We start from the raw sequence: 10,569 nt of genomic DNA, 5'->3' as shown, positions 1-10,569 counted from the left end.
GAGTCGAAGACTCTATGTGGGAATCATCTAGGAGGGTGCAAAGAGGTGAGGCTCGAAAACTTACCTCAATTGCAGACGACTCAGGGTCTTTTTCGGTGGATGAGGCTCGAGGCACATGCATCATTGCTCGAGACTCTTCGTCTGCTCCTTCAATTTCATCGCCCATATCCTTAAGAAATCCTGTCACTTCTTCGGAGTTAATGGATTTAGCAGGGAGGGATTTCTTGGATGATGAAGGGTTTGAACACTTGGATTTTGGGGAGGATCGCCTCTCATCAGACATCTGATACTCCTTGTCTGATGAGATCGACTAAACAGTTGGGGAGCGCTACTTCTCTAAAATAGAAGAAGAAGAAGAAGAACAGAGTTGTTCAGCAGCTGTAGAAGATGTCTTATAGGAGTAGAATGCTGCTTAGCAGCTGTAGAGGGCTCCTTTTTAGCAGACAACTTCTGCTCACAAGAGATGTACTGCTCAACAGTAGAGGAGAGCTCCTTCTCTTGAGCGGGGGAGATGAACTCCTTAACGACTTTGGATGCATGCTCTTTAGCAGCAAGAAGAGGTTGCTTCTTTGAAGGAGGTGACTGCAACTTTTCAATAAATAGCAGTTGTTCTTCGGCATCAGAGTTGTTCAGCGCAGCCAGTGATATCTCCTTTTGAAGTTCATCAATCTTGGATGATGTCGTGCCATGAATGAAGGATAAGGTTGTTGAGCTGTATGAATCCAAGATTAATTGCAGACAGTTGTTTACTTTTCCATCTACCCAGGTCGTTCACTCTAGGGGATCATAATTTGTCTCCCTTTGGCGAAGGATCGGGAACAAAGCACGCCCTCTAGCGATTGCTACAATGAGCTTTCTTCTCTTAAGAGCCTCGTGAACTTCATTTGTGTTGGTCCAGGCTAAGACAAATTTCTCAAGATTGAACAACGCCTCACACTGCTCAATCAGATTGCCTTGGATAACATCGTTGAATCTCTTGTGGAGCCTTATGTTGTTCCATTTATCAAAGATTTTGAGTCTCTCTAAAGCAGAAGACTCAACCTCCTCGAGGATGAGTTCGATAGATTACTTTACGTCTGAAATAAGCTCAGGGACAAATACCTCGAGATCTTTACCTTTTCTTGCAACTTCGGCTGGATTGGTAGTAGGAACGAGTTCCTTGAAGACGATTTTAGCATAAGATTGATGTTTCTAACCCTAGGATCGAGCTCTCACTTAGTCCAGGACCGATAAAACTAACTTTAACCCTAGACCTAAGACCAAGAACTACCTAGCCCTAAGACCGAGAACCTAGACCGGTAGACTTGACCTGGGATCGAGCCCTCCCAAGTCTAGGACCGAGTTCCATGAGTTTGGGACCGAACCTCTCGAACCTAGGACCGAGCTCTTCGGTCGCTTGAACCATGCGACCTGAGCCCTAGTCTAGACCACTCCGGTCTAGACCGAGCCCGATTGAGCCTAGATTGGATAAATCAAACCCTTACCTTAGGACTCCGATCCTAAGGCCTGTTTGGTTCCACTTTTCAAAAAACTCTAAAATTATTTTTGTAATTTTGGAACCCGAATCTATTTTCAAATAATCTCGAAAAGTTAGAAAATGATATTTTTATATTCTCGAGATATTTCATAAATAAATATTTTGGCTAAGGCCCCGTTTGGAATTTATTTTTAAATTCAAACACATTCCTCTGATAATTTTTCAGGTTTTGTAAATCTAATACCAGCGCAACAATTATACATCCCTTTTAAATAATTTTGTACAATTATTTACGCAATATAAACTCATCCTTGTTTAGGACCCCTGAACTACTAATTAAAGGAAATAAATGTTATAAATAGATTTAGAATAGCTAGACTTTGTTTATTTTAGAAAAAATTTAAAAACCGTCCCTTAGGCAAACATGGAGGACATAACGCGAAAGCCCATTCCCGAGCATAAACAGACAACGAACCACTTTTTAGAAACTCTAGTATAAATATATGTATACACGTATCATTTTATTAATTTCCATAAAATTATGGCGACTCTAATTTTCAAATAAATAATCTTTTAAATTAGTTATGTTTAATTAATTTAAACCGGGTCCTGGTTAAATTATTATTTAGCCCCCAAATTATTAAAATTTTAACAAAGGATTAATTATTTTTACATAATTGATTTCTTACCGCTCCATGTATTGTTAAAATCTTTTAAAAACTAAATGTTTCATTTTAAAAGATGTCTCACACGCAAACCAAGGTTGAAATGCATCGAACCTCGAGCCTCCCCGCGATAGTCTTACCACACACCCCCACGACGTGTGCTAAGCTATGGGATGGGATAGAGATCTCGGGGGTTACAGGTTCCATCAACTGGGCAATAGGCATTCACGTATGTTTGTGCATTCATTGTCGACCCTACCTACGAAATTTGCAATGACAGGAGAAACATGAATAAAGTGTCAGGCATGCTTAAACTTTCATTATAGAGTTGTGGAGTTGATGTTGGAATTGAAGTTGTAAGTCGAAACAAAAAACATTTACAAAACTTTTATTAAACATAACATGGTAAATAATTAAGATAAATATTAATGTAGTCAAATCTTCTTTCGGGACCTCGAGTTGGTAGTCGACTTCTTCACAATTTTCTCAATGAAAGATTGTTTCTTTTAGTTGGTGGTCGACTTCGAGCTCTTACTTTCACAAGAGAGTGTATAAGTATTATTATTGATGGAGATACTTATGTGCCTTTGTCTGAAGATACTTTTGTGCCTTTGTTTGCCCTTCCATGATTATGTTCCATATACATAAATTTTTCCTTGAAGTCATTTAAGTCGTTGAGCAAAACATGACAATTTTCTTTAGATTTTGCATTAAGGTGTTGAACCTCTTGCATTAATAGGGTTAATCTGTTGTACCATTTTTTCCTTCCATAGACATATATGAATCGTAAATGTTGGTGATAGTTTTATACCCATACTTAATATCTTTATTCCACAGATCCATGATAAACACATTGATACTTCATTCACCTCCTTTATTTTTCTCAACACAACCCTGATATGCCTACTCAAATTACCTTTGAACTCAAACATTCGACATTGACATTTAACATTGTAGTCCAGTTCAGTATAGTGCACTTTGTAAGAAATATCTCGTAAATTTTATCCATTAACCCCCAAAATGTTCTCCTCAACTTCAAATATAAAATTGTCCTTTCCTCTTTCAATGCAGAGATATTGCAAAACATCAATCCTATAACTTCTTGTTTGAACAACTTAAATACCTCTTAAGTGTAGAAGCTTGGAAATGTCTTTCAAAAGCATAACCATTAACAATTGATGTGAGAGAATTAACGATTGAAAATCCAGATTTTTTTCTTTCTCATTATTCTTCAATAAAGCCTTATCATATTGCTTCACAAATTGTTTTAGAGATGTTTTGGAGTGCACAAAGTCATCAAAAAGGACGTTCATACTTTCACTCCTTTGAGATGTGGACATCCATGTTCAAAAGTGACATTTCACATGAATAGTATTCATTTAGATCTTTCCCAAAATAAAGAATTCAACCAATCATTATCTTCCAGCTAAAACTCTTCAAATAGTCTCATACAATCGTCTTTGCATTGTTGAATAGTAATGAGGTTGTATACAATGTTTTTTAACATTCTCTTTATTAGTTTGTATTTAGCATGCCTTCCAAATTTTGTAGGAAATTTTTTCATGATATGACACAAACAAAAACAATGACGAACTTTAGGAAATATCTTCTCAATTGCAATTTCCATGGATCAACATTGGTCTGTGATTATAGAATTTTGAGCTCGATCAAGCATATATGTCAACCAAGTTGTGAACAATCAAGTGAAAGACTCTAAATCTTCACTTGACAATAAGCCACTTCCAAGTAAATAGATTGACCATGATGATTGACCCCGACAAATGGAGAAAAGGACATGTCATAACGATTAGTCAAATAGGTTGTATCAAAAGTGATAACATTAGATAAATACTCATAGGGAACTCTACACCTTCTATCTGTCCAAAACACGTTTCTAATTCGAGATTCGGGTCCAAATCAACCAAGTAGAAAAAATTAGAGTTCATGCTTTGCATTCTTAAGAAATAATTACTAAGTACTTTAAAATCCTCACTCTCTAACCTCAACCTTCGAGCTTATGTAATTTCTACATATTCTCTCATCAAAAGACGGGTTATCATACCCTCCAACTTTCACTAAAAACAATTGAAAACTTTTGGCCAAAGTTATTTCGGCTTCATCGTTTAACTCCAATCTCCTTTTTGTATTTTTGTCTATTATTATTTAGGACCTAATATGACGTATCTTTCCAAAGCTTAATGTATAGTTGTGCTCAAGACATACACGTGTTATCATAAATTCATTTTCAATCTGAATAACTACATTAATCTTAACTTTACAGTTTATCTTAATTGTAGGTCTAGGTTTAAAAAGATTTTTGATCATAGATGTTTTCAAAACACTCTTGGAATAAGCAATTGTGAAGTATTTATGCTTACCATCTACACCATTTTTGCTCTCTACTTTGCAAATGTCAAATCTAGTTAATTGGGCATATGATTTATATAATTCACGAACTTCTTCTGAGGAGGAAAATGTCATTCCAACAATGAGAATTTGGCTGCGGAAATTAGTCCGGAATGATCATTATAAAAGTTATTTTTAAATGTAGGCATTACAAAAGTTTTATATGAACTAAAAAATGTCCCGAACATGGCCATGTTTGGGATATTTTGGTCCCGAACATTCCGAACATAGCCATCTTCGGGATATTTTCAGGTTCAACGGACGATTTGTTCATTGCTTCATCTTCTGGGTTTCTTTCTACGACGTTGTCTTTGCTGGATTCCTGAACATAAAAATGGTTTAGGGTTCGTTAACTTGAACTGGAGAACTTAGTTATCTATACAATATAAAAGTAAAATTCAATATTTTGTATAACTGAAGATGAAAAATATACCATTTCGGCGAAAATAATTGTGTTTTGTATAAATGAAATGAATAAATCTAGAGTTTTGAGTTTTGAGACGATTTTCGCTAAAGAGAGATAAATGATTTAAGGACAATGAGCGCAATAATTAAATTTAAATATTTTTTAGACATTTTTTTCTCTCATGGTGTGGCAGGCCACGTCGAATTCGTGACATTATTTTCGTTATTTTTGTATAACTGAAGATGAAAAACATACCATTTCGGCGAAAATAATTGTGTTTTTATAAATTAAATGAATAAATTTAGAGTTTTGAGTTTATTTTCGCTAGAGAGATAAACGATTTGAGGACAATGAGCGCAAGAATTAAATTTAAATATTTTTTAGACTTTTTTCTCTCATGGTGTGGTAGGCCACGTCGAATTCGTGACATTATTTTCGTTATAACTTCGTTGACTCTATCAGCTTTTTTTACGTAATTGCTTATTATATTGTCAATTTCGTTATGTTTTATTAAATATATATATATATTATAAAATATAAAATACTACATAATATTTATATTAATTTATTTTTTTATCAAATGATTTTATTTTTACGAGAAGTCTAATAATATTCCCAAATAACACAAACAAATCTACAATTTTTAGTGTTTTTGAATTGAATTTGATTTGTCTTTTCAACTGTACAAAGGTCACGATGAAAAGTTGTTTCTTAAAGAAAAAAAAAAGTAGATTAATTTAAATGAAGATCCACTTATGATGTATGCATTTATGTCTTTGTCGACAAAATTAATAACATTTCATTTAATTAAAATAATAAAATTATATATATAATATATATATATATATTTAAATAATTAAAGTGGGAATACTCTTTATTATACTCTAACACGGTTCCCTAAGAATAGGGATCCCATCACGTGGCACTATAAAATAAAATGTAAGATAAGATCTATGACATCTAAAAAATGGATGAATCCTATCATTGACTTGTTTTTACCGGGTCCCACTTCTTTTAACCGGGTTCCCACTTCAACTTACCATAGTTTTTTTTTTACCGATTAGGGTTCGGATCTAATTTGTATGAAACCTAACCAAATATATTTTTATTTTTCCAAATTATTGAAAACAAACGCAAACAAGACAATTTATTGGACAAACAAAACAAAGGCTATAACAAAAAGAAACTAAGAAGTGAAAGAGGAAATGAAGTCCAAAAGTGCATGTAAGTCAGTTGAAGAAGATCCACCTTCGCCTATAGCAATCTCAACTTTGGATCTCAAATCGGCAGCCCTTTTCCTCATCTCCTTCCCTTCTTCACTCTTCATCAGTTTCCTTATCGCCTTCTCAATTTCTCCCCTCTTCAACGGCAACAACAGCGAGTTTCCCTTTAATTCAACTCCAGTACCCCACTCATGGCAGACATACCTCGCCGCCATCACCTGATCTTCCCATCCGGCCCTACATATCATCGGCACTCCTTCACATATACCCTCCAGAATCGAGTTCCAGCCACACTGTGTAAGAAACCCCCCAACCGCCATATGAGACAGCAACTCAACCTGTGGGCACCATTCAACCATGCACCCTGTTTCATCCGCCACCAATTTCTTCATTTTCTCCGGCAAATGCTCATTCACGTCCGATATTCCTATTACCGACCCGGGTCGAACAACCCACAAGAAGGGTTGATCGCAGTCAGCTAACGCATTGGCCATCTCCACGAATTCCTTCACGTCTATAGCGATGGCGCTCCCGATACTCACGTACAGAACAGAGTTGGGACTTTGCTTGTCCAGCCATTTTAGACAGTCTGTGTTTTCTTTCCATAGCATGGAACCTGCCGCCGCGGATACAGGACCGGCGAGTTTGTGGAAAGGACCAGGAGTGAAGATGGGTACGTCGTAATTCCCGCGGAGCTGTTCTAAGGAGAGTTGCTCAAGGCAGTCAATTGTATCAAAGATGATACCCCTTGTTGTTGTAATCTTAGACATTTGGGAATAGAGTTGAAGCGCTTCCTTTGGATCTGGATTGGTAAGGATTTGAAGGTCGCTTTGTCGGAGAGGATGAAGTTGTGGAACTATCTGATCTTGATCTTCTTGTGTAGTAGGGATGATAAGATGGCCATTTGAAATCAAATCAGGCAATTTGGTTTGAACGAGAGAGAAAGTAGCACTGCATATCCTTAGGACCAGACTGGGGATCCCAAGCTGGTTGGCAGTAGCTTCGGCATCGTAGAACATGGAATCGTAGATGATGCAGGCTACGTTGTTTTCGTTTTGTAGTTGAGGCAGTCGGTGGAGGAGTTGGGGCATGCATTTGGTATTGAGATCTGAAAGGAAACGGAAGAAAGAGTTGGGAGAATGGTCGAGTAAGGTAACGTCGACGGCGTCGGGGAGAGGGAGGAAGGAAAAATGAGGGTGGGAAGATGGATTTGGAGGGTTGAATTCAGAATGGGCAACTGTTATCGAGAATCCATTGGCATGGAGGATTGAACCCAGACGGAGCATAGGGTTTATGTGACTTTGGAATGGTAATGGAAGAAGAACTATCATCTGATTTCTTCTCTCACCAACTCCCACCATTTCCTCTCCTTTGTTTGTTTGGGAAGAACAATATTTCTTCATTTGTTCTTATAATAAGTTATCTTATATTTTACATTATTTGTTAATCTGTGTGTGGCATGAATTAAATCAACCACGTGTAGCTCATCTGCATTTATTAAAATAACATCATTTTAATAATATAAATTTAATATTTTAACTTAATTTAATTAAATATTTTGATTTTTTTTTTAAATTAATAATAATTTTAATTATTTTTTTAAACAATATTTAGTTTGATGCTACATGTATTTATTATGAAAACGTCAAGTTCAAAAATGAAAAATAAAAACCAATGCATAAGAGAAATAATGATTCACTTTTGTGGATAAGTGTCAATTTATTAGTGAGATACATGTAGTGCCGGTAATTATTAAGTAGTTTTTTTTATCTACATTTCGTCCTATTTAATTTTTTAATAAGATTAATATTTTTTAATTTATATATAAATTTATTTACAATAATGATTTTATTTATGTTTTTTTTAAAATTAACAATTATATATATATTATTAAAATAAATAATAATTTTAATATTATAACTTATTTTATTAATTAAATGAAAAATTATATATATTTTATATAACAATGTATTATTTAAGTCTAAAATTTTATAATTTAAACTTAAACGTGGGATTAGTATGTAGGAATTAAGAAATATAATTTGTTTGATATAGTTTATAAGCTTAGATAAATTGTTTTCTATTTAAAAATAGTTATAATCATATATATTTTGAATGTTTAAATTTTTTTTTTCACATTTAAACTTATAAGTTTTAATTATTTTTTCTATATTTAAATAAATAAATTTAAAATAATTAAAAATTAAGGCAAACTCAAGATTAAACAATTAATTGGACTATTGTATTAATTAGATCCAATTAATAAATAAAGGCCAAGAAAAATAAAATAAAATAATTTAAGATAAATATTGTATACATTGTATTTCAAATTAATTTTAAAGGCTCATATAAATTAAATAAATAATTTGAGATAAATTGTTATAGTCACTTTTACTCAAATTAACTATTTATAAAACTCCAAATAAAAAAATAGGTATGCAAAATAAATGTTTATGTCTGTTTAAATATTTTATATGTTCAAAATAAAGTCAAAAGAAGTGAGAAAAATTAATTTTCACAAGTTACTGAAAAAGGGTCGCGATCTGATGCAGTCGAAATCATGACTATATCAGACCACGCAGTCATCGGATGAGGGTCCAAGCTTCATCCAGCGCACGGTAGCAAGTTGCGTGGCCCACTGCAACAGAAGGAAGGTGCTTACGCACAATAGTGAATCAATTAACGCGCGCCTCAACGACGTCATTAGCCTAAATGCACGTGGAACGCCCAACGCTAACGGAACGAGAAATGAACGTCCAGGCATCCGCATTTTGTACAGAAATGATGTCATTTCAAGACTCGCCCAGCACTCAAATGCGGAAGAAGCAAACAATGTCATTTTCGACCCTAGTTTGTCTTCTTCCTCGCGACAGACGAAATGATGAACAACCGAATTCTTTGATTTTTCAAAGATGGAACTCTGACATTAGTCCACAAAATCCATTGATTCAAATGTTGAAATGATTACCCTAACATAATGATCATTTCACTTATGATCATAGGAGCAATCATGCCTTATAGGATTAACTAGATGAAGAACAGACAAAAGTCATTAATGATCTTTTGTTTGAAATTCAATCACTAGATCACTCAGCTGACTTAAGAAGGCTACAAATAACCCTCCTCAGCCAATGTTTAGAATCCCAAGCTCTCAATCCTCTTCTTAAAAAATATGCCATTAAATTTTTTTAAGTTTTTCTTTAAGGAAATTGAAATCTTGTGTAAAGTTTTAAAGCTCGGTTTTGTTTATCATAAAGCTTTTAAAAGAGTTCAGAAATGTTCTTTAATTCACGGTAAATTTCAATTCATGTTGTAATTCAACTTTTCAATTCAAATTGAATTTTTTACATTTCAGTTCGACCAGTCTTGAATGTGTCTGATTGTTCATTTTATTGATTTGAATTTGATCATAAGATCATTTCATAGATTTCTGTTGAATTCAATTCAAACGAATCAAGCTAAATCGAGAATACCCAATTTGATTTTAAAATCGGATTTTTGTTCTTGAGTTTTAGCCCTCGAATCACGGTTTAAAAACTTTCCTAACATCTTCTTATTGAGTTATGGAACATACACTTATAATAAACTCTAAGAAGTTAATTAAAGTTTATTGGGTTTGTGGAGTTTGGGCTTGGGCCTGGGCTTGACCAAGAGTTATTTAGGTTTTATTATCTAAATATTATCTTATAAATATATTATTGTTAAGAGCTTACATATAAAAGATAAAATTCTACAGAGATAAAGTGTGAGGCAAAAACTTTGTATTTCTTCTTCTTCATGGTGAAATATGGTAATGTTTGAAGTGGACGTAGTTCATTTCAATGAGCCACTATAAATCTGTGTCTTCTTGTGTTCTTCTTTTCTTGTATTTTACAGATCGTTTCAAGCAGTTCAGATTTGAAGGATCTAAATCCTAACAACTGGTATTCGAGTTGTTAGGATAGATTGGAGCATTGGAAACGATGGAAAGTGAGAACAGTATAAGACACGGGATTGGAAGATTTGATGGAACAAATTATGAATTCTTGAGGATGCATATTGAGGATTATCTCTATAGAAAAAAGCTTCATGTTTCTTTGAGTGAGAAACCAGAGAAGATGGATGAAGCTTAATGAAACTCCTTGATAGACAGGTTTTGGGAGTTGTCCGATTAACGCTAGCCAGGACTGTTTCTCACAACGTAGCAAAGGAGAAGACCACAATGAGTCTGATGAAACTTCTTTCTGATATGTATGAGAAACCATCTACTAACAACAAGGTACATTTAATGAAATTTTTCTTCAATTTAAGAATTGTTGATAGTACTTCTATCACTACTCATTTGAACAAATTTAATACAATTGTGAATCAACTGCTATATGTTGAAATTGATTTTAGGGACGAAGTTAATAC

At 34.1% G+C, this 10,569-nt stretch overlaps 1 protein-coding gene across 1 annotated transcript; it reads right to left on the bottom strand.

Moving 5' to 3' along the window:
* Positions 1–6,129: 6,129 nt before the first annotated feature.
* On the bottom strand, positions 6,130–7,532 carry LOC124922446 (UDP-glucose iridoid glucosyltransferase-like). Its single transcript, XM_047463174.1, has one exon. It carries the CDS (start codon positions 7,506–7,508, stop codon positions 6,141–6,143), a length of 1,368 nt encoding a protein of 455 aa, XP_047319130.1. The 5' UTR covers positions 7,509–7,532; the 3' UTR covers positions 6,130–6,140.
* Positions 7,533–10,569: the final 3,037 nt, after the last annotated feature.

This window comes from Impatiens glandulifera, chromosome 1, assembly GCF_907164915.1.
Source record: "Impatiens glandulifera chromosome 1, dImpGla2.1, whole genome shotgun sequence".
Classification (NCBI taxonomy): domain Eukaryota; kingdom Viridiplantae; phylum Streptophyta; class Magnoliopsida; order Ericales; family Balsaminaceae; genus Impatiens; species Impatiens glandulifera.
The sequence above is the reverse complement of the archived record's forward strand: the minus strand, read 5'-3'. Positions and strand labels throughout refer to the sequence as shown.

What these genes read in the sequence shown, in the direction of transcription:
- LOC124922446 (XM_047463174.1), bottom strand. Translation starts at nt 7,508, where the DNA reads ATGATAGTTCTTCTTCCATTACCATTCCAAAGTCACATAAACCCTATG.